This window comes from Ovis aries, chromosome 12, assembly GCF_016772045.2.
Source record: "Ovis aries strain OAR_USU_Benz2616 breed Rambouillet chromosome 12, ARS-UI_Ramb_v3.0, whole genome shotgun sequence".
Classification (NCBI taxonomy): domain Eukaryota; kingdom Metazoa; phylum Chordata; class Mammalia; order Artiodactyla; family Bovidae; genus Ovis; species Ovis aries.
This window is the reverse complement of record NC_056065.1, coordinates 29975004-30000193: the sequence shown is the minus strand read 5'-3', so window position 1 is coordinate 30000193 and position 25190 is coordinate 29975004. Positions and strand designations below refer to the sequence as shown.

General features: G+C 38.7%; 1 protein-coding gene across 7 annotated transcripts in view; it reads left to right on the top strand.

The window, feature by feature from the left end:
* Positions 1 to 21659, top strand: part of CNST (consortin, connexin sorting protein) — an 88790-nt gene extending 67131 nt beyond the window's left edge. For all 7 annotated transcript variants that reach the window (XM_015099185.4, XM_060396385.1, XM_060396387.1 and 4 more), the window contains 3 exons: positions 5125 to 6011; positions 17016 to 17151; positions 18789 to 21659. In XM_015099185.4, coding sequence (XP_014954671.2) covers positions 5125 to 6011; positions 17016 to 17151; positions 18789 to 18994 — 1229 coding nt within the window. In that variant the 3' untranslated portion in view covers positions 18995 to 21659. The remainder of the gene's footprint in view (positions 1 to 5124; positions 6012 to 17015; positions 17152 to 18788) is intronic.
* The last annotated feature ends 3531 nt before the right edge of the window (positions 21660 to 25190 follow it).

Here is a 25190-nt window from a genome sequence, read left to right as displayed (position 1 = left end):
AATGGAAGCACAGAGAGGACCTCTAAATTTAACTCAAAAAGCTGTGTAGGAAGCATTTAGACCTTGATATCCCCTCTCGACCAAATAGGAAGCCCTATTGGAAACTAGACATAATACAGCAGTGTCTTCAAAAATGTGAGAGAAAAGGATTTCTAACCTAGAAAACTTTACCCAACCAAAGTTCTAATCAGTGGTGAAGGAGTAAAGACTTTAAGATGTGAGTAATCTTAAAAAGTTTACCTTCCATGTACGTTTTCTTAGGAAGTGTCCTTACAATAAGAGAAAATAAACAAAGAGGAAGACCTGGGATTCAGAGAAAACAAGGTTTCCAAAATAGAGCCAAAATGAATTCCTAGGATCACTGGGAAAGGAAATTCCAGGACAATACCTGTGTAGCAAGCCTGGAAAGGAGTTCCAGGTCAGGGACTCCAGAAGAATATGTTTTAAAACTGAAAGATTATCTGTTGTTACATATGCCATAGTTGTCCGTCTGTCAGAGTTCAAAGATGCATAGATTAAAATTATTTTTAACAAAGTAATGAGGCAGTTATCAACACAAAAGAAAACAGCATAAATGAGAAAGAAAAATGTACCATAATACACAGTCTGGGTATCTTGTGAATAATACTTACAAAGCCATAGTACTGTAAACTTTAAATATTGATTTGCCCCAGATTTATGTTGAATTGTAATGGGAGCTAGAGGGGAAAAAGAGAATCTAAAGAACCATGAGAACTAACTCTCTTCCTTAGTAGGAAGTTAGTAGGTGGTCTCTAAAACTGAAAAGTCAATAGATAACAATGGAAGTCTTCTCTAGAAATGGAGGGTAAATATGAGCAGAAAAAGCTAAAGGAATTGAAAAGTAGCTGCCCCTAGAGAGCAGGAATCAGACAGATGGAAGACTAAGGCGGAAGACTGTTTTGCATTACCAGTAAAGACAGGTTTAAAACTTTTCTCCAAAAGCATAATTTGATATAACAAATTATAAAATAGCATATGTCTTATTTGATTTGGAGACTGAATATGTATTAAAAATATCATTTATATGGCATCACACATAAATTATAGCTACTGTCTTGATCTAGTCTGAAATTTTTGCCCTTTACATCTTAAATTACTATATTTTTTATATTTAATATTGTTCCTAATATTGGAATGAAGCAACTGTTCTCAGGCTATTATTTTATAAATAATACATTGTACTAATGATAGTCTTTACTGCACACCACTTACGTGTTATCTTGCTTCATTAGGAGCTACTTAAATTGATTGTGTTTTGTCTGGTAACCACAGTCAGCCACTTCACTTTCCGGTTGTCTTGTTAACCGAGTCCAAGTTCACTCTGCTTACTGCAGGACAAGCCAGTACATCAGAGATGAGGTGTTGGAGGCAAGGAATACGACTTTATTCAAAAAGCTGGCAGACCAAGAAGATGGCAGATAAATGTCTCAAAATAGCCGTCTTATGGGAGCCTGGATGTTAGGTTCTTTTATAGAACAGAGAGGGGAAGGAGGTGAGGAAGTAAAGTAAAAAGGTCCTAAGTCTTGCAGAAATCTCCTGAAATAACCAGTCTTGTGGAGGGGTTATGTTAATTTCTTTTCTGCAGCCTTTCACAGGTGAGCAGGGTCAGAATGTCTCTCTGTGAGCTGAACAAAGTACTCTAGTTTAACAGACAGGTTGGAGGGGCAGGGTTCCCTGTGGCAGGCCATTGTGTATGCTTACAGTTGTAGACGGTGATTATAATAACAAAAGCAATAAAAAGCGAAGGTTAAAGTAAAAGAAACAGATCCAACATAAAGTCAGAATTTGCTCTTCCCTGTTACAATAGAATGCCATCTCAGGCTGATTCTCTGACCTTTCAATAACTTATAGCTATTAAATACTCTCACTTTGATTCTTTATGACTTGGTCCTATTACATTCCAAATTTAACACTTAAATCTCATTGTATTCAAAGCTCTTCTCTGTCCACCAGGTCTGCAAGGGCTGGGTGCGTGGTCTTTTCCCTTTTGAGCTATCTAGATTAGTGCATAGGCCTGAATCTAGTCTATAGAGACGTTGGTGGCTCCAGCAGGACCAAGTGAGGAGGAGCTTACTTCCAAGTCACTTTCCTGGACATTCGTGGTCCTTCAGGTAACTGACCTTCAGCTTGAGACAGCATACCTCGTTCCTCTGATTTGAGGGCCTCTCTGCCATGTGTTTATGCTCTTTACTCTTTGAATTCTATGGATGTGTCTGGAAGGCTGTCTTCTGAATCTTTGGGTACTGGGAACTTGGGGAGAAGAGCTTGGATCCCTTTGCAGCTGGCTGGGGCCCTCCTTGCTCTGACCTCCCCCATCTTAACAGAGAGGCAGACCAGCAAGCTCAGTGGTGAAGGTGACAACCTAATGGGGATTAAAATGGTTTTTTGCAGTCTTCTCAACTTTGAGCGAATCTTTGTTGTTCTTCAAGGCTCAGTCATGTCCGACTCTTTGCTACCCCTTGGACTGCAGCATGCCTGGCTTCCCTGTCCTTCACCATCTCATGGAGCTTTACCATCTCCCCGAGTGATTCTTTGGGGTGGGACAAAAGAAAGAATGCTGTATTCTCCCCAAAAGAGACCTCTTTTTCCTTGTCCTCTCCTCATCTGACTTTGACTTGAGGTGTTGGGAGAGGTAATACGAACTAAGCAGTACAGAGCTGAGTTTGCCAGTTTCTTTCCCTGATTCTCTGAAATCAGAAGATGGCATTTAAGTCCTGCCTTTGTTACGGTATGTGCCACCATTACTAATTGTTAAATATTGAAGTACCAATACATGAAAAGCAAGGTATAATATAATCATCACTATATTTCATCCTTGATTTTAACCTTTGGCCCAAGCATCCTTAATAATAACATCCTTAATTAACGTATTAGAAAATTACTTGTAACTTCTCAAGGGGAAGTAGTAACAGGCAGTGGTAAAAAGCAAAGTATAAGTCTTGGTACCAGGCAAAAATGGGTTTGGAATTTTGATATTTCTTTCAATTTCTATTTTAAATAAAATCAATTTAAAATACTTCCCTTTGACTTTAAACCATTAAAAAGTTTCACAAAATATATACTGAATGCATACATAAATTAGTAGATCACAGAGAAGCTTGTTCATGATTCAGCTTTCGGTTGACTGGGCTACGTCACGTTAGTCACTTTCACTTCAGCCAAGTCAAAAAGTCACTGACTGTGATCCTGTGGGCTACAGCCTGCCAGGCTCTTCTGTCCACTGGATTCTCCAGGCAAGAATCCTGGAGTGGGTGGCCACGCCCTTCGCTAGGGGATGTTCCCGACTCAGGGATTGAACCTACGTCTCCTGCATTGGCAGGTGGGTTCCTTACCACTAGTGCACCTGGGAAGCCCTTTCGGTGGATCAAGCATTCCTAACTCCTGGCATGCTGCATGCACTTCATGGGGCTGCAAGGAGTCGGACTTAGCAACTGAACAACTATCACAGAAGTTTTAACTTATGGGCTGTAGCCTGCCAGGCTCCTCTGTCCATGGGATTTTCCAGACAATAGTCCTGGAGCGGATTGCCATTTCCTTCTCCAGGGAATCTTCCCAACCCAGGGATAAAACCCAGGTCTCCCGCATTGTAGACAAGCGCTTTGCCGTCTGAGCCACCAGGGAAGTCCTTATATTATTTAATTTACATCATTTTAAAATTAAATAATATATGATAAAAGAAAAAGTTAAAACTTCTGTGATAGTTGTTCAGTTGCTAAGTCTGACTCCTTGCAACCCCATGAAGTGCAGCATGCCAGGAGTTAGGAATGCTTGATCCACCGAAAGGGCTTCCCAGGTGCACTAGTGGTAAGGAACCCACCTGCCAATGCAGGAGACGTAGGTTCAATCCCTGAGTCGGGAACATCCCCTAGCGAAGGGCGTGGCCACCCACTCCAGGATTCTTGCCTGGAGAATCCAGTGGACAGAGGAGCCTGGCAGGCTGTAGCCCACAGGATCACAGTCAGTGACTTTTTGACTTGGCTGAAGTGAAAGTGACTAACGTGACGTAGCCCAGTCAACCGAAAGCTGAATCATGAACAAGCTTCTCTGTGATCTACTAATTTATGTATGCATTCAGTATATATTTTGTGATACTTTTTAATGGTTTAATGTCAAAGGGAAGTATTTTAAATTGATTTTATTTAAAATAGAAATGGAAAGAAATATCAAAATTCCAAACCCATTTTTGCCTGGTGCCAAGACTTATGCTTTGCTTTTTACCACTGCCTGTTACTACTTCCCCTTGAGAAGTTACAAGTAATTTTCTAATACATTAATTAAGAATGTTATTATTAAGGATGCTTGAATAAATTTGAACAGATTTATGTTCCTTAGGGGCTTCCTTGGAAGCTCAGCTGGTAAAGAATCCACCTGCAATTCAGGAGATCCTGGTTTGATTCCTGGGTCAGAAGTATCCCTAGAGAAGGGATAGGCTACCCACTCCGGTATTATTGGGCTTCCCTGGTGGCTCAGATGGTAAAGAATCTGCCTGCAATGTGGGAGACCTGGTTTCAGTCCCTAGATTGGGAGGATCCCCTGGAGGAGGGCATGGCAACCCACTTCAGTATTATTACCTGGAGAATCCCCATGGAGAGAGGAGCCTGGTGGGCTGCAGTCCATGGGGTCACAGAGAGTCAGACACGACTGAGTGACTAAGCACAGCACAGCATGTTCCTTAATTAGTCTTAATAGATCAGAACCAGTATTGTTTTTCTTACAATGTGATACAGTATATTTCATAAACATACTAAAAATAATTTTCCCACACTTTAAAATATTTGTTTAAATAGACGCAGCTAATAAAGTTTAGAATGTCTTTTAAACCTTTGAAAAATGACTTTTTTCAATTATAATGAAGACTAAGCAATATATTCTTGTTCTTAACATGTTTTTTAATAATCTCTTAATTTTTATATCTAAAGGGTTACTTACTAAATGTTTAGAGTATTTCTTCTACTTAAAGATGCTATAATCCAACAGGTAGAATTTCCATTTCAGAGGTGCAGAGCATTACTGTGTCCCATGATCAATTCATGTCCTTTCTCTTCCCTTCTGTACAAAGTGCCATGTTGAATCTTAAAACCACTTGTTTTTCTTCATCTTCAGAGAGTGAAATTTGTCTTGGCATGGAATCAAGAAAAGAAAGCCAACGTAAAGAAGAGACCCCGGAGAGCAGTCCCTGCTGTAATGAGATGGTCAGGCAGGCAGATCCCCGGAGCCTCCCGGTAACTGCAGGGAAGGGCCACACGGAGGAGCCGCTCTGCAGCGCTGAAGCCACGCAGGAGCTCCACGCCCAGCCCTCGGAGTCGGCAGGGAGCAGGTCCAGCCCCCACTCCTCAGGGAACGCTCCTGAGGATGACAGCCGCTTGCAGCTGGCTCAGACAGAGGCCTGCCAAGACCTGGCCGAAACAGAGCGCATTGCTAAGGACCCTAAGGTTTCCAGCCAGTCAGTGACAGAGCCATTGATTTCACCAGGCTCTGACCATATACCTCCTGCATTGATTTCTGAGGGTAAATACTCACAAAGAAAGGAACTCCGGTTGCCACTCCGGGATGCTTCTGAGGCGTTGCCCACAGACCAACTTGAGAACAATGAATTAAATGAACTGCAGCAACCTGATCTCACAGAGCGTGATGGAAAATCACCACAGGGGCAGGCTGACTCAGAGGGCTCTGAGAGTGTACTTTGTGAAAATAATCCAGTGTCTGATTTAAGTACAGTGCTTCCAGAGGTGTATATGGCCCCAGAGGAACAGGGAGATAAGGAAGAACAAGTCAGTAAGGAGACAGACGACTATCTGAACAGCCTTTTAGAAGGATGCTTAAAAGATACTGAAGACTCCCTCTCATATGAAGATAACCAAGAGGAAGACTCTGATTTCCTTCAAGATCTTTCTCCTGAAGAAGCATCCTATAGCCTACAGGAGAACCTGCCTTCTGATGAAAGCTGCCTCTCTCTCGATGATCTTGCAAAAAGGATAGAGATCGCAGAGGTAAATTTGAGATTTAATAGAATTTTAAAAATAAGATGAAATTTGAAAGCACATATATGTTAAATATTGCCTTGCTTTTGTCAATTTTTCTCTGGCCTCAACCAGGACAGGGAAATTGAGTTAGCATAAACTTTGACTCGCTATGTATAATCATGATGTTTATTCCTCAGGTAATTATATTGCATGCCTCCAGTATAGTAAATATTATATACACCATTTTTCATATTTTTATGATTTTCATTCAGCAGGCCTGGGAATTACGAACAAGACAAGATTAGTTACATGCTTGTGAGGAGATCTTATGTTTCTTGTCATACATCTAGAAGATAAAATACTACTGTTTCTTCTGAATACTAATGTATTTTGAAATTCTTTAAAACAGTATAGCAATGAATGAAACATTTTAAAATACAGTAAGAGTTGGAAATACTGAATGGATTTATCAGCTCTAGGTTTGAACAAACTAAATACTCCTTGACTAAGTCAAATTTTACAAATAATTCAAAGTTTTAAAGTTTCTCTAAATAGTAATTAAGCTAATCAAAACCAAAAAAGAGGGCAGGAGAGAATATCAAAGTGACCATCCTCCTTTGTTTGAAAATACAATTTTTTAAAGTTCAGGCTGGGGTGGGGGGACCATACCAAAACTATAGCACCTCCAAAAGGCAGCCTGGCCTAGTAGAAATAGCAATGTGTGACAACCTTAGTTCAAATACTGACTCAGCCTTCAAATACTGACTTCAAATACTGTTACCAGCCTTATGGAGCTACCATCTGATTCTGTTTATTTCTCTGAGAATTAGGATGCTAACTACTTTTCTTCTTCTCTCATCTTATATTTTTTTCCAAGTAAGCTTTTAATTTAATTTGTATCTGTTGTTTTCTGATTCTGCATTACCACTGAAATAAAAAGCCATCAAGATGGAAATGTAGCCAAGCCAAAGTAGACAACAGAATACATATGGAAATGAAACCCTGTGAGAGCTTTCTAAGATAACTACTGGCATGTTACTAGCTTGCTTTCTTGCAGTTTATAGTCAACTGTCTATCAGCTATGATTTTTTTAAATTTTTTTCTTCACAAAATAGATAAAATAGTCATTCTTTATATTTTAACTGGATCTTTTTATTGCCATTGACAGTCAATCCTCCATAAACTGACTTTTCTTCTTAAGTTTTTCCTTAAAATTGTTTAGTAGTGCTTAATAAGTGCAGAGTTTCTGTTGGGGTGATGAAACTTTTAGAAATAGATATTGGTGGTAGTTGTACAACATGAATATAATTTCACCTAAAAATGGTTAAAATGGCAATGTTATATGTGTGTGTGTATGTATAATTTTTGTATCATAATTTTTAAGACTAGAAAAAAAAAGATTTTAAATAGATCTAACAGTATAACACTGGACCCAGAACTCCTTTCTCTTTATTTTCATCAGACTTCTGGTCCAGGGAATTATCAAAGCAAGGCCACAACCATATTCAAATCTAGGTTTAATACCAGAACTTTACTGCCATCTAACTGCTTCTTTTCAGGTTGAATCAAGCTGACTTGTTGTATGGTCTAGTTTTACTTTTTCAAATATAAACTGTGGAGAAGGACAGATGCTCCTGTTGAGTCTCCCTGCCTTAATGGACATTTATGGTGGGGAATTAACTGTTGAATTACCACTGTACTACAACTAAATGGAATAGTCCTTCCTAAAACTCATAATGTCAGCTTTTCCTAGGTTTCCTCCATGGAGATTATGCTATGTACATCTTAAAATCGTCCTTCCTGTGAAATTACTTTTTATACCCGATGGTCCCCTTTCCTGAAAGTCTATTGGTCTGTTAAATTGTACTGATTTTAAAACCCCAGAAGCTGCATATGACTGACAAAGCTAGTTTACTTTTCTATGATAATGCTAAATGGACTGTTTCTGAATACTCCTTCTCCATCCTAAAAATTATACTTTAATAAAATCTGCCTAACTGTGTCAGGAGAAGTTTTTAAACTTTGAAACTGAAAATCACTGTGCTTCCTGTTTCCTTAGTGCCTTAAGAATGAAGTTTTGAGCTAAGTGAAATGTTCAGGTAATAGGGGGTTTGCTTTGAAGCACAAACTTCTTTTTAATCCAAACACTGTGTATTTCATGCTTTCAATGAAACTGTGGTAAGGATGTCTGCCATGTGTCAGGTGACGGAGACGCAGGGAGGAGTCAGATGAAGTTCGTGGCATTTGAGGGGCTCTCTGCTGCCACACCTGTCCATACTTCTGTGAGCAGAGGATACAGAACATAATTTCTTAATAACTAAATAATATTCACGGATATTTTTCCTGCCCTCAGGATCCACTGAGGCTCATAGCCTGTGTTCCTCCACAGAACTGTGCTCTCCTTGTGAGGCCTTCTCTCCCAAATTCATCATTTCTTGTCAGTGACTCCGCCCTCACAGATCTCCTTACCACCTGTCACACTTTCTGCCGCTGTGTTCATGGTAGACTGTAATGGTATGATCTCTCATTGCCAGAGCTCTCTCTGCTTTCATTCTTTTGCCATTTCTGCATTGCTCAGCTCTGACTTCTGTGGAACTTGGCCCTGATAACCATTACCAGCACAATGGAAGTGTTTGTTGTTTTTTTTTAAACACTTAGGTTCATCATTATTTCATTAAGATGAGATAATTTATACAAAATCTCATAGAGAACTAGTGTACAGTAATTCATTAATAAAGAAATATGTATCAATGAAACTTTTCTAGGTTTGGGAAATGTTTTCAAAGCCAGAATAATTTTGCTAAGTAAAATAATAGCTTAGTATCCGAAGCATTGCTGTTCTTTGTTATGTAAAAAGAGAACCTAGAACCTGACACATTGTCATCAAATGTATAATATCTACTGTTTTTTTTTAATCTTTTAAAAAAATTTGTTTTTAATGGCAGGATAATTGCTTTAACAGTATTGTGTTGATTTCTACCAAACATCAACATGAAATCAGCCATAGGTTTACCCATGTCCCCTCCCACTTGAACATCCCTTCCACCTCCCTCCCCATTCTACCCCTCTCTACTGTTTTCAAAAAGCATCAAAAACATTTATGTTCATTTCATAGATTCTTAAGAAAAAAGTTCATCACATGTGGAGTGTCTGTACGTTAGAGCGACTCACTCACTTATCCCCTCATTCAGTGATTTTTATGTAACTTCTGAGTGCCATGACATTACAGATGCAGTGATTAAAAATTCAGAGAAGGATGCTACATGTGTGAAGCCTCTGTCTAACAGTTGTCTGACTGCATGTGCTACCCGTTTACTGAATTTGAGTATCCTAGTTTTTAGAAAAAGATGAAATTTTTTCTCAATACCCGTAATACCCTGACATTTTAATCTCAGAATGCAAACTCCTCTTACCCAGCAATCTAGTAATGCTAATACATCATTGACTGGCTTTGTTCTGGAACCTGGGAGGGTTGCATTATTGTCTCTTCAAACTCTTTAGCTGTTCCTAGCATCAGAACCTTAGGAGGAAATATGCTATACAAGTTCAAGGAGGCAATAGGAACTAGCCTCATACTGCTATTGATAATAAAAGTCCACTCAGCTCATAGTAGGCTGCTACATATGTGGAGAAGAGGGAGTTGTTTTGTTTTCTAAATAAGTAGCACATCAATATTGGATAAATTTTTACAATAATTAATCTATTCACATTGAAAATAATCATAGTATGTAATTCAAAGATACCTTTATGAGCAGATTTTGGCAACACGATATGCCATAGGAAAATAAACCATTCGTTTTTCTTCATTTAACATATGTATGTGTAATCTGTTGGCAGAGATGGCATATGTTCAGAAAACTAAAGGCTTCAGATTCAAGCGATTTTTGTTTTTAGAAAAAACGTCATAATTTCTTTACTCCTTTACTACTGCTTGGGTCTTTAAAAAACTTTTAATCTGAAAGAGGGCAACACGTGTTCCTTGTCCTGTGTCTATGTCGGCAGCATTACTTAGCTTTAGGTCTACCTGTCTCATAGGAACCAAAATAGGGAAGGACATAACCTAGAACTTTCTGATGGAGAGAAAGGTAACAATCCAGAACTGGTGTTGAGTTTGTCTCCAGAGAAACTAATCTAAGTGACTTCTGTGCAGTAGTCATCTCTGTCTCTTGGGTGGGACCGGGGATTAAGTTACATTAAGTAACCACTGTGGGATTCCCTTACCAATGTAAGATGCGAGGCTGGGATCAAGCAGCAGGATTTTAGGAAATCATATAATTAGCTCTTCCATGGATCTCAGACAAAGGAGAGTCTTAGAAACAGCAATCATGGTGTTTTTTTGAATGACTGTTTTAAGGGGAGCAGGGTAAGCCCAGCTTCGTCACCATAGAGGAAATATAGTCTTCTAATAACGTAAGAGGGTGCATGGAAAATGCTTGACCCAGGATTTATGTAAGTGTCTAATGAGCCCCAGAGGATTATCCAGGGATTACCTATCCTTTCTCTGTGCCAGATGGCCTCATCTTTGCCTTTCTTTTTTATCCTGCCCTCTAAATTTTCTGATTGCTTACTGCATCTCTTATTTGTCATGTCTCTTGGACCCAGCTGCTTTTCTTTTCCATTTAAATCGTTCTTTAAATTTACATCTTTACTGCCTCTTTCTGAACTCTTGCAGTAGCTACTTAATAAGTTGCCCCATTGTTCATATCATTTTCTCCCCCTTCAAATGGTCTTATATTTAGTACTGTATAAAAGTCGTGCCTCAACAGGATCCCCCAGCCACTCAGGCAACACAGGTAAATGAAATGACTCAGTTATAGGTGATGGAGGAACGTTCCCATTTCTTATCTAGAAAGCTGAATAGCTTTTTGAAATTCTCTAGGTGCAACCAAACACACCTGAGGGTCTGGATCTAACACATAAACTGTGAGTGTAAACCTCTGCTATAAAATAATGTTTGCTTGTCAGTCTTTTCCCATGACTCCATTTGGCTCCAGGATAAGGGCTGTATAGTAAATGGCTTGATATTCGAGACACTTGGTAATCTAGCCCACTTTACCTTTCCAGCACCATCTCCTGCTGTTCCTTTGTTCTAAAACTGTTACTGTTGTCAGCCTGGCCTCCCTGCTGCCTCTCAGGTATTACTCCAATATTGTCACCTCTGGTCTTCACCTTCTGTGTTAGTCTTAGTCTGCTCTGGAGTGACAAACGCTGTCCCCACACATTTATTTCTTGTCCACCCTCGAGGTCTAGGCTCTGCCTTTTTAGCATGTAGAGTGCCAAGCACAGTGCCTGTCATGCGCAGTACTCAATAAATGCTAGCTGCTGCCATTATTTCTTGATCACCAAAGTCCATAATGTTTTTTCCTTTGACTTGCAGATGAGGGAGGGGCCTGAACATCATTCCTCCCAAAGTTCTGTCTACCTGTCCTGTTATTAAAGGGCACACACACACGTGTTTATATATTGCCCTCTTCACTAAATTGCAAGCTTCTGAAGGGTGAGGATCCTGTTGAATGCATTTTTGTATTCTCTGCAAAGCCCAACAGCCACCTGTATGCAATAAGCCTTCCCCTGCTCCTCTTTTCTTTTTTTGACCTAATTCACTTAGAAAAATTAATCAGCTTTAAGGATAGATTTGGTTTTGATTATTTTAAGGGGAAAGGCTATGTTATTTGAGTAAGTATAAAGTAGCCTGCCCTCATGATACTTACTCTCTAGAGGGAAAGACACATAATAAGGTCACATAAAAATAAACAGTACCATTTTATATATTGATAATGGCTCTGAAGAAATTTTAGCAGGATGAAGGGGTGTAGAGAGACCAGAGTGCTGGGTAGGGTGGAGGAATGGGCTCTGGCTAACCAGGGTGGAGGGGAGGGCAATGAGGGGACCCGCAGGAAGGCCAGCCAAGCTGGAGCCCAGTGAACAGAACGGTAGGACGCTCAGGTGGAGAAGACAAGCTGAGCGAGTTCCTTGAGGGCCTCGTAGACCAAGGTGAGGAACTGGAATTAAACTTAACCGGTGGTAACATTTTAAGATGGATTTTGAGCAGAAGATGTGATTTTATATGTTTCCTGCCTGCTCTACGGAGACTACAAAAGTGGAGGCAGAGGCCAAAGAAAGGAGATCAATCCAGTTATTGCAATTATTCAGGTGAGAAATAGTGAAGGACTCAGTAGCAATGGATGTGGTGAAGATATATTTTTATGAAGGAGGACCTAACAAGATTTGCTAATGGAGCAGTTTTGAGGGAAAGAGAATCAGGAGTTCTGTTTTGGAATCTACCTTTGGAATCATTTAAAATGATTTACTGGGGATTAAAAAGTGGGATGGGATCTTGACATTCTTACCCATTTCTTGTCCTATTTTATACTTATTAAATTGTCCCTTTAAACAAATAAAACCTAATTACAAAAACAACAGATAGTGCCTAATTTAGAAACTTAGGTGCATTATAAAACTCATTTTTATTTTAAAAAACTTTTTTCTTTTTAAATTAATCTTGGAACAATTCAGTATCACTGAACTTCATCATCATTTGTTTTGCACTCTCCGAATTGCAGTGTTCTAAGATGCAGCACTGTGGGGTTGGAGATAACCATTGTGTTCTTTCTAGAAGATGACTTTCCTCCATTTAGCCTCAGTTCTTGTTGCTCCAGCTGTGACTTGTTATGTTAATTTGCTGTAGTAGTAGCCATGACATTAATCTACTTCCAGATGAATTGAATGACACAAATGTTCTTTCATCTAACCATCTCCTCCCCAGTGTCTCTAGATAGATTTAGCCATTAGTGTAAGTATCTCTTAATTCAGATGACTTATAAGGATTTGTTGTATAAAGTGCTTTGGAAAGACAAAAGAAACTTGCTAGGTTTATTTGAAAGTTCTGTTCATCTCACTTTAATTGTAATATATAACAAATGACACTAAGCAGAATTTTAATAATCATAGAAAATAAGATTTCTTCACATTAAGAACATGGCAGGAGGTTTAATCTTGTGTTTGTATTCAACTTTGCCAATAACTGGTGCTACAAATGTAAGCAAGTTATTTAAGCTGTTTCAGCTTGACTTCATCTGTAAAATAGGACTTAAGTATGACATATTATGTAAATGTCTTTACAGAAAGTGTAGAGATTCACTAAATTATAGTTCTTATTATGGAACCCAGATCTAAAGGACCAAACAGAGAACCATGACTTTTTCTTTCAGTGAAGAATAGTAGCAGAAAACTTGACATGTGTTTCCACAGTGAGATTGCTGGCGGTCAAGCTATTTGTAATATACTAATATGATTTATGAATATTAATTATCAAGTTAGTTGCAAACCGAGCAAAATTTGCCAGCCTTAAGGTTCTGGGTTGAGCAAAGCCTAGGTCAATAAAATAATATTATTTAATATCTATTTTCTCCTTTGAGGAGGCAGATTTAATAGCAAGGACTGTCTGTTGTTTTCCTGGTCATATTATGATTTCTTGTACCAGCAGAGTTGCAGAATAATCTTGTTTTTATAACCAGTTCATTCTTAAAATGCTGTTTGTGATGATCATTGATATTTGAGGGGATGTGCAGGAGAGCTATTTATTTACAAATATACAGAGCTACCGTGCATGCTAACTCGCTTCAGTTGTGTCCAACTCTGTGCAGCCCTATGGACTGTATCCTGCCGGGCTCCTCTGTCCATGGGATTCTCCAGGCAAGAATACTGGAGTGGGCTGCCATGCCCTCCTCCAGGGGATCTTCCCTACAAAGGGATGGAACTCGTTTCTCTTATATCTCCTGCATTGGCAGTCTGGTTCTTTACCACTAATGCCACTTGGGAAGCCCATGCAGAGCTAGGTTAGGTGGATATTTCATTATTTTTTTTAAATTCTGCACTAATTCATAGTGTAGCACCAGTAACAATTACACTAATTGCAGCTTAGACATTCTTTTTGTTCTCAGTGTAAAGGCTTGGTATACTTTGTTTTAGTAGGAAAGGAATTTGGTAATTGAAGTGGGAAACTAAATTTAGTTTAGTTTTATTTTATCTCTTTTTCTTTTTTTTGCTGTACCATGTAGCTTGTGGGATCTTAGTTCTCCCAACCAGGGGTTGAACCTGGGCCCTCAGCAGTGAGAGCACAGAGTCCTAACCACTGGATCACCAGAGAATTAGCTAAATTTAGTTTTTAAAGCTTTGTTTTTTGAGGTTTAAAATTTCTTAACCTTTTAATCTTAACATTATGATAAAAAAATTAAAAGGCATAGAAGCATAGAATTTTTTTTAAGTAGTTTGAATAAGACACATTTCTGTGTCCCCTAAACTTAGAAACACTTGGCAAACTTTTGAATGAGACCCAAGACTAACACCTTGATCTTGTTTTAACTAACTTGCCCTTCTACCATAAAATTAAACTCTACCAAAGCCATTTCTTTAATTTTTTGTTCAATTGCCTTAGCATGGTAAGTAGGAATTTCCAGGCTAGGTGTAGGTTCTAAGACCTTTATTCAAAACTCCTCCCAGAACAGAAAAGACCTGTCTTCTGAGAGTTTCCCTTTTGGCTTGCATCTCCTATGCCTAAACTTAGTCCCACCATCCCTATAGTCTGTAGGACCAGAGGGCAATTTAAAAAGAAGGATCCCTGGAGAAGATCCCTGAGCAAGACTAAAGGGAAATAACGGAAAACAGCACATTCCTTCACTTCAGACACTGTCTTGCTGAAATACGTTCTTGGTGGGAGAGAAAAAGGAAAAGAAAGTAAAGCCTGTGGTTAGATTTTTGCGAGGAATTAAGGGTTGAGTGGGGAGGGTGTCAAGATAGCATGCTGGCTCATCCCACATAACTATAATTCCTCATACTCTTTCTTCTTCCCTCTTTAAAAAATTTGCCAAAGTTCACTGCCACCCATGGTAAATAAGATGGGGCTACTTGGAAAGGCTTGTATCCGGTAACTACTTGACTTCTGGAGCCAAACACCCCAAAATTAGGCCAGGCAGGAGCTAAAGTGGGGGCCTAACAGCTCCTGCACCTACTATAGCTTCTAGGTCTTAGAAGCACCATCTGTGTCTTTCCAGATGATTTGGAGAGTTTCTCTCGGCCTTTCACCATCCATTTACTCATAGTTGCAGTTCTTTAGATTCACTGTTGGGTCTGTTTCTTGAATTTACAGATTCAAAACTCAGATCACAGTGATATACAGTTAATAGTGATGCAATTCTGGGGGTCTTCTTCAGAGCTATTCTTAATAAAATTGCTTATTCTAAGTAGTTAAAGCAACTTGAAAGCACCTGTGATAGGTGACATCGCTTTTGGTAAATACTATTTTAGGGAGAAAATCGATAGTAAAGTAAATGAATCTATGAAAAGTTAATTTCCATTTTCCATGTCTGGCCCTTTAGAAACTTATTAGGACTTCTTTTTCTCCCTTAAGTACCCAGTACTTGTAAAGTTTTTCTTTGTTTTATGAAGATTCTCTTTAATGTTTTGCTTTCTGATGAAAGATTGAAAAACTATTCCTTCACATAATTTGTACTTATCATTTTAATGTCACTAAAGTACTTTAGCTTTCTCAAAAGAACTACATCATCTGAAATACATATTTTCTATAAAAAGAATAAGTTACTGACATTGATTTTTTTTTTTTTTTTGAGATAATGGTTTCTATAGACCCATGTTCAGGGAAGCCCAGTAGAAGACAGTATTGAGTTATTTGACCCTAAAAGCCTTGAGTTATAAAAAGAACTAATAGAATCTATAATATTTATGTATAATTTAGTATCAGAGATGGTTGGCTGGAACTCCAAATAATTTATTATCAGAGATGGTTGGCTGGAACTCCAAGTCATATTAAGTATTTTATACCATTGATCAGATAAATGACATTACAGGAAGTGGTCAGCTTACAGTGATGTGATACCTGCAAGTCACTGACACGTACAATGTTAGGCACACAGTGCCCAACTATGTCATCACCTACAGCTTGTCCAAGAAGGCAGCCACAAGTCAACCTGTGTGAATCAACCTACTGCTTAGGGGGCCTTTGGTAAGGCCTCTAGTTTCCCAGCCTGGCTCTACGAACCAATTCTCTTCTCTTTCTCCCTATACCTCGGAGTCTTTTCATTCCAAAATGGCAAGGGTTTCTGTTTTGTCTTTGATCCTAAATAAAGGGAGGAGGGTGGTGGGAGAGGAGAGGTATCCCAAGTGAAAACCAGAAAGACAGCGTAGAAAGGGGTAGAGGTGGGGGACTAAAGAGATAATAGCAAACTCTATGGAGAGCCAGGTATTGAATGTTTTAGACATTATGGCCTGTATTTAGTTTTCCCATCGTAGCAGGCATATACAATATGTGGATGAGTGAGCCTGGCTGTGTTCCAATTAAATTATATTTACAAGGCTAGGCAGTGGGCCTTTGGCCTACTGGCCATAGTTTGCCGCACTATGCATACTACAGGGTAATACGTGCCTAGTAAACTGGGTCTGAGAGATAGTCTAGAAGAGAAGTTCGTAAAGTGTTTAGAGCACTGTAACATTATTTAGTAAATGTGTAGTTTCTCAGAGAAATTGAGGACAGCGCTGACTTTGATGTTAAAAGTTGGTATCAAGTATATTTTTAGCCTCACATATTCATTTCTTAAAAGTTGCTGATGAATGAAAAAAAAAGGCTCTGTTGTAAAGCAAAACCCAGCACTCATGATTAAGCAAAGAGGGGCAGAAAGGAATCATTTTATAGATGACGTAACAGGTAAGGGGAGCTTTAAAGGAGGCCTGATTTCCAGTCGGTGCTGTGTCACACTGCCTGGCCCTGGATTCAATTCAAGGCTTTAGAAAAGAAATCAGTGTTTTAGAAGTCTGTATTTGGCAGTACCTAAATACAAGTGAAAGTATTACTCTGTAAAATTTTGATAATTGTTATTTTTTTTTTCCTCTATGGTTAAAACTCTAATAGGAATTCCAATACTTGTTGAATTGAATTAGCCTTCTTACCATTACATGTAAAATATCACTGAGTTTTCTTCCCACGGTATAACAGATGGTTCTTGTCATTTCTGACAGGTTGTTCCTGCTGAAGGACTGGTCTCTATATTGAAGAAGAGGAATGATGCTGTAGGAGATCATCCCGCCCAGATGCAGCAGAAAACACCCAAGCGAAGAGTGAGATTCCAAGAAATAGACGACAGCTTAGATCAAGGTAGAGTGCTCAGCACTGTGTCTGGCACAGATTTGATCCATGTTTGCCAAAAGAATGAATTAATGTACAATAAGATGTTTGGTAATAGGATTTGTAAAGAATATGTAGACTTAGTTGCATTATATAAAGAATCACAGAGAAGTGAACTATCATAAGTTCTTAAGTAAGTCGTAAGTATTCTGTTTGCTCAAATAAGTGACCAGATGCAAGTTCATCTCCTTGCCTGCCTGTCCCACAGATAGTTGTCAGTGTTCAGAGTTCATCTCAGTTTCTTTGTTTAGTGTTTTGTTTTCTGACTTTTTGTTTTTAGTGAGCCTGCTGTTTTTGTCTTCTTTTCAGTGACAGTCAATACTCCTTGATTGTTGTGAAAAATATTTATAAATTACAAATATATTCTCTTCGGTGATTTCTTCTCGACTCTATGGGAAAAAAAGTGTCTCTCAAGAGCAGTAGTTTAACACTGTTGCTATTGTTTGATTTTTTTTTTTTTTCCCCTCCTGGGCTTGTATTTAAGGTTGTTGTTAAGTTTACCTAAGGCCTAGGTAAGTCAGTAGAAACATGGCCTAGAATATGTCAGTGTGCTTTTCATGTTTATAAAACAACTGCATTATTAAATAATGATGTCAATATGTAGACACAATTTCTAAGTATGACATAAAGTAATAGCAGTAGCTGTTTCTGAATTTTTACAACTACAAAGCTGGCAGGAGCCATGGAAATAATCTGTTCTCACTCCTCATTTTTACCTCTGAACCTTGCTTGTAACTATCATAGTCTTCTCCAGATAAAGTGCTCAGTTCTTTGTGCCAATTGGTACTGAATTGTTGGCTAGTAGGAGGAACCCTGGATTTAGAACTGACAGTCCCTAGTTCCTTTAGGAACCATCTCATCTTAGACTAAGTCATATAACTTTGCTCAGTAGCCACCTGTACTTCTTGGCCTCCATGTTGGACAGCACAGCTCTAAACAGTGTCAGTGCGTGTAGACAAATAAAACAAAATAGATGTTTTAAAATAAATTGTATCTAAATGTTTATATATATATATATGATAAAGAAATAGCTGAAAAAATACATAAAATAGATTGCTAACAAAGATAAGAGGGTGAGTGGGAATCATGGCAAAAACAGAAAAGATGATAAAAGTATTGAACTGACCAAACCCCCCAAAAAAACTAAGAAACACAGCACAAATGATACAGTCCTTTTTATTTGTATGTATAAAAAGTATACTAAGTATAAACTATTAAATCTCTTAAAGTCAATTAACTATGAAGAGCTACTAGACTAAATATGTCAGTCAAAGGAGAATACAATTACATAATCCTGTTTCTAAAAACATCCTTAACCACATGTGTTTGATCTGAGATGTACTGCCAGATTTTTTCTTCTTTTTTTATGGAAGTGGTTACATCCGTTGGATAAATGAACTAGTTTTAATTTTAGCATTCACAAGTTCCACAAGTGTCTATTTTTATGGTAACAGGTCCTCGTACAGTCATTGGTACACTAGCTTTCTAACAGGGACCATCCATAGAGGACTAATATTACAAACATCTGGTTATCTTAATCGGTGAGGCAAGATACTAGAATTTGATTCTTGTGTCAGCTTAACCTTACTCTGTTTTCCTGTTTGCAGATGAAGTTGGAGGTGGTTCCTGTATTTTACTGGTCTTGCTGTGCATAGTGACGGTTTTGCTTAGTGTGGGAGGAACTGCGTTATACTGCACTTTCGGTGACATGGAGTCACCCGTTTGTACAGACTTTGCAGACAACATGGACTTCTATTACACTAAGTTACTACAGGGAATAGCGGAACTTAAACACTGGATCTACCTCTCCTAGCAAGCGTTCACGAGGGACAGGCATGCTGGCAGTGAGCATCACAGAGGGAGACTTTCTAAGCAGCTTTTATTTCAGGAGTTCTGTAACATGCGCCGCCCCCCGCCCCCCCGCCGCCTCCCCACAGAGGAACAACAAACATCAGAAACAGCAACTGTAAATGGCAATCCAGAGGAGCTCTCAGAATAATCACATAATGAAGCGATATTGATCTGAGCACTGTGGATGGAGGGAATGGTCTTTGAACAGCATGTCCACCTCCCCCTCGCTGCTTCCTAGTGTAATGAGCTACACTGAGCAGAATTAGACAGGGCAGTGCTGGAGCCAAACCATTTTTGGCTACCTTCAAGCTAATGGTTGACTTCCCTGGTGGCTCAGATGGTAAAGCATCGGCCTACAATGCGGGAGACTCGGGTTCAATCCCTGGGTCGGGAAGATCTCCTGGAGGAGGAAATGGCAACCCACTCCAGTACCCTTGCCTGGAAAATCCGATGGACAGAGAAGCCTGGTAGGCTACAGTCCATGGGGTTGCAAAGAGTCAGACACGACTGAGCGACTTCTTCACTTCGCTAAGCTAATGGTTAAAGGACACTGTTGATTTACAATTGTTGGTCCAAAGACATTGCTTCCAGCCATCCTGCAATAAGTTTGTGTGTAATGAGAAGGCGTTTCCTTATGGTTTCAGTGTCTTTTTTAGTTCACGTTGGGAGCTATATAATTTAGGCTTTGTGCACTCTTTCCAGATTCTGTTTTCCACTTGCGAAATGGTTTTTTTTGTGTGTGTGTATGTGTGTATTTCAGACAGTTATCATAAGCAAAAACCCAACATAAAATAACGAAGAATATTCTTTCAACATGACTACAAATGTGCAGGCACAAAACTTTCAAGAAGGCTTAACTGTGGAACAGATTAATTATAGAAATCTTGGCCCTGAATTGAGAAACTATGACAGATACAGTGACACTTAAGTTGGTTAACTAGCCAGAAGTTCATCACAGGCCTAGAGATAAAACTGAATAGCTCCCTCTGAGTCTCAGGCAACCAGTTTCATCATGGATTCAATGCTTCCTGTAATGAATGCCGGATTCAGCTCAATTCAGTAAAGACCTATTGAGCACCTCTTATGTTCTGAGAATCTAAGACCCCTTCTGCAAAGATAAATAAGATATTAGTTCCTGCTCTAGATGTTTTGATCCTGGTCTTAGGTAAAATAAACTAATACTTTAATGAATGAAATTAAATCATCATATATAATTCAGTATTAACAGATCAGACATTCAGATGCTTGAATGTGCATTCATATCATGGGCTTAATTCAGACCTAATATGGGGTCATTAGATGAAAATTCAATCATATCTTAAATAGACAAATGTCTGATTTTTATTTAAATCTGTCAGTTTTCCTTTCCTAAAGTACAGTGATCTAACGATTAGGAAGCCTTTCTTTAACTTTTTTATCTCATCGATAGCATTCTAAAAGAAACAAAACACATGGATTATAGTTTTCTAGCAGTGATCATTATTTCATGTTTTTCCACTAGGATCATTTGAAAGAAAAAGAGAATTTTCTTACTAGTTGTTACTGGCTGGTACAGTACATTCCCTCATGTTTCAGCTTATTTATTTAGACTTATGATTTTTAAAGGGCTTTTTATAGAAGTTGAAATTGTGTCGTTTAGCACGTATTTGGTTATACCTGATATTTAATTACTGTATACTTAGTGTTTTGATTTTCTATAATTTCAACTCAGTGTGGTTTTAGGCTTATTTTTAAATTGATGTTTTATTTTTACTTATAATACTGTTTGACTTGTCTCTATCATGCCACCATAAACTATAATATTTTCAAGGATTATAGATCAAAGATATTTATTTAGAAGTGTACAAGATACTGAAATCTAGATTCCTTATACTTAAGGCTGATTTTATTAGAAGATTATTTTAATGTTCTATGATAAATTTTAAGAATTTGTATTCAACTTGTATGTAAATATATAAAATGCTGATGGTACTATCTTATGTGGTCCTGTAAGAGACATTCACAAAGTCTACTGTGTGGGTATCCCCAACATAGACGAACCTCTTCTGTTTTACCCTCATGATTTCTAGTTATAGAAATTTGGCAATGCTGATTTCTGCCGGTTTTATGTCAAGATAAGTCAAAATTTCCTTCCTGTTCCTTTTTTCGATCACTATTGAAGTTCTAAATAATCTGTAGTATTACATTGGCCAGCAGGGCCATTGCTTCTGAAACTGAGGATTTCCTGGGTGCCTTCACACTGAGGGGAAAGGCCTGAGATGACGCTTTGGTCCCTGGAGGCAGCTGCATCTCAGGAAAGCCACGCTTGTCCTCACTGTGTCCCATGGAGAGGGAGCTGAGCTCAAGAGCATACTGAGGTCTTGATTTAAAATAGGCATGAAATCTCACCTAGAAAACTAGGGCAGCTTTTAAAAATGTAATGGTCATTTATTGCATGAATTGGAGTAATTCCATCTGGTGATGGGAGAATTGTTATCTCTCACATAAAAAATTCATCCAGTTTTACTATCATGTAATTTTTTCCTGTCATTGGAAAGTACTGACAACGATTTGTAACTAATCTTCCTTAAAAACTGTATTTGGGGGTAACAGATCAAGCTTGTAATTTAAAATCTACACCAACAAAATGTCTCAGAGAGTTTATTTGAACCTCTTGGGTACTGAGAAAAACCGCTTTATTTAAAGTGAAAGTAAAGTAATTTCAGAAGTTGGTCTCTGGCCCCGAAAGTAGATTACTTTGGGTAGTCTAATTGGTCCCTACGTAATGCTCCAGTACTTCTAAAACATCTCCCCATCTGCCTGAAACAGCCACTGAAATTCACTGTAAAAATTCATTCCTTCAGATTTAAAAATCAAATCTCTCTGGGAGGTTTACTATATTGAGTTGTGAATTTGTGTATTATGCTAAGAGGATTTAAAATTTGGAGGTAGGCTTTGTTTTGAAAGGACAGATGTGAATTGGGTCTTGCTGAAATGGTAAGGTGGAGAAAGGGATAGGAATTGAGAAATGAAGAGGGAAGATTGGGAAAAGAAAAAATAAATCTTTTACCTAGTACTTGTATTGCTGAAGCTGACTTTGTGGCATTTAACCCCAATCCAGAGAGAGACTAAATGTTTGTGTTCCCACTAACGTGACCTGTATAACTCTATTCATTTCTGTGGGCTGAGTTCATATTAACTTACCCTTGTGGCACAGTGGTAAAGAATCCGCCTGCCAATGCAGGAGATGCGGGTTCAGTCTCTGTCAGAAAGATCCTCTGGAGAAGGGAATGACAACCCACTCCAGTATTCTTGCCTGGAAAATTCCATGGACAGAGGAGCCTGGTGGGCTACAGCCCATGGGGTCACAAAAGTGTCGGACACAACTAACCAACGTTTTCAGTACACTTGTATACTTACTTATGAAGTGTACATAGATTTTGCACATTTATTCATTTGATGCTTAGATCAGTAAGCATACATCCCTTAAATCAGGCCTTGTAATTTCAGAATCCATTATAAATTCACTTCTATTATGTTGCTTCCATCTTCAAAAAGAGTAAGAGTGATCTAAGGTTTATGATACAAATTCTGGTGCCCGCTGATATTTTAATAAACTCAAGGATAAATTGGTAAGCCTTATGTGCTAAAGAATTTTTTTTAAGGAATTCTGGTAGCATTTCAGTCTCTTGGTGGAGGCTACTAGGCATCTCTTCTTCGCAGTCCTAGGAAGAGTTAAGTCCTAAACTCAATCTCTTGCCTGTTGCTCCAAAAACACTGCAGTACCATGAGTGACAGTGTTAATTGTTATCTGTACCTTGACAAACTGGAATGCCTACAGTTTACCTGGCACTGAGCTGGGTGCTGGGGCTCTCAAAACAAGAAATGGTACCAGCTTAAAGAAGTTAGCATCTGGCAAGGTAAATATATTTGTGAAAGGGAAGGGAGAATGAAGAAACAGAATACTGCGACTCATGGAGGTGGAAGCTTAAGTTCATTCCTTTCTATCATGTATCAGGCATTAGGAGTAAAAATAAAGTTCTGTCTAGCCCACCTGCATAGCACCTTGATAGACAGGAATCTTCTCCAGGCAAAATCCTGGTAACTACTACTTTTTGCTTCTTGTTAGCATTTGTGGCATTAATAGTGGATGGGCTTTCAAAGAGTAAAAAGCTTCTTGGCAGGAGCCTTCTTCAAATTCTAAAGTCTGAATAGCACTAAATAGCACCATGAAAAACTTTCTCACAGAACTGCGTATCTAGATGCTTCTCCAGTAAATTCTAGCAGTCATGTAAGTAAGAAATAGCACCTATCTAACAAAACACTCTTTCAGAAGGAGAAACTGGACTTCCTAATTCATTTAATGAAAATAATACTGATCCATAGACCTGACTGGAATGCAAAAGTAGAAAATCAAGAAACACCTGGGGTAAAAGGCAAATTTGGCTTTGGAGTAATGGAATGAAGCAGGGCAAAGGCTAATAAAGTTTTGCCAAGAGAACACACTGGTCATAGCAAACACCCTCTTCCAACAACACAAGAGAAGACTCTACACATGGACATCACCAGATGGTCAACAGTGAAATCAGATTGATTATATTCTTTGCAACCAAAGATGGAGAAGCTCTATACAGTCACCAAAAACAAGAGCAGGAGCTGACCTTGGCTCATATCATGAACTCCTTATTGCCAAATTCAGACTTAAATTTAAGAAAGTAGGGAAAACCACTAGACCATTCACGTGTGACCTAAATCAAATCCCTTATGATTATACAGTGGAAGTGAGAAATAGATTTAAGGGACTAGATCTGATAGAGTGCCTGATGAACTCTGAATAGAGGTTCGTAATATAGTACAGGACACAGGTATCAACACCATCCCCATGGAAAAGAAATGCAAAAAAGCAAAATGGCTGTCTGAGGAGGCCTTACAAATAGCTGTGAAAAGAGAGAAGTGAAAGCAAAGGAGAAAAGGAAAGAAATAACCATCTGAATACAGAATTCCAAAGAATAGCAAGGAGAGATAAGAAAGCCTTCCTCAGCAATCAATGCCAAGAAATAGAGGAAAACAATAGAATGGGAAAGACTAGAGATCTCTTCAAGAAAATTAGAGATACCAAGGGAACATTTCAGGCAAAGATGGGCTCCATAAAGGACAGAAATGGTCTGGACCTAACAGAAGCAGAAGATATTAAGAAGAGGTGGCAAGAAGACACAGAACTGTACATAAAAGAGCTTCAAGACCAAGATAATCACGATGGTGTGATCACTCACCTAGAGCCAGACATCCTGGAATGTGAAGTGAAGTGGGCCTTAGAAAGAATCACTACGAACAAAGCTAGTGGAAGTGATGGAATTCCAGTGCAGCTATTTCAAATCCTGAAAGATGGTGCTGTGAAAGTGCTGCACTCAATATGCCAGCACATTTGGAAAACTCAGCAGTGGCCACAGGACTGGAAAAGGTCAGTTTTCGTTCCAATCCCAAAGAAAGGCAATGCCAAAGAATGCTCAAGCTACTGCACAATTGTACTCATGTCACATGCTAGTAAAGTAATGCTCAAAATTATCCAAGCCAGGCTTCAGCAATAAGTGAACCGTGAAATTCCAGATGTTCAAGCTGGTTTTAGAAAAGGCAGAGGAACCAGAGATCAAATTGCCAGCATCTGCTGGATCATTGAAAAAGCAAGAGAATTCCAGAAAAACATCTATTTCTGCTTTAGTGACTATGCCAAAGCCTTTGACTGTGTGGATCACAATAAACTGTGGAAAACTCTGAAAGAGATGGGAATAGCAGACTACCTGACCGGCCTCTTGAGAAACCTATATGCAGGTCACGAAGCAACAGTTAGAACTGGACATGGAACAACAGACTGGTTTCAAATAAGAAAAGGAGTACGTCAAGGCTGTGTATTGTCACCCTGCTTATTTAACTTATATGCAGAGTACATCATGAGAAATGCTGGGCTGGATGAAGCACAAGTGGAATCAAGATTGCCGGGAGAAATATCAATAACCTCAGATATGCAGATGACACCACCCTAATGGCAGAAAGTGAAAAGGAACTACAAAGCCTCTTGATGAAAGTGAAAGAGGAGAGTGAAAAAGTTGGCTTAAAGCTCAACATTCAGAAAACGAAGATCATGGCATCTGGTCCCATCATTTCATGGGAAATAGATGTGG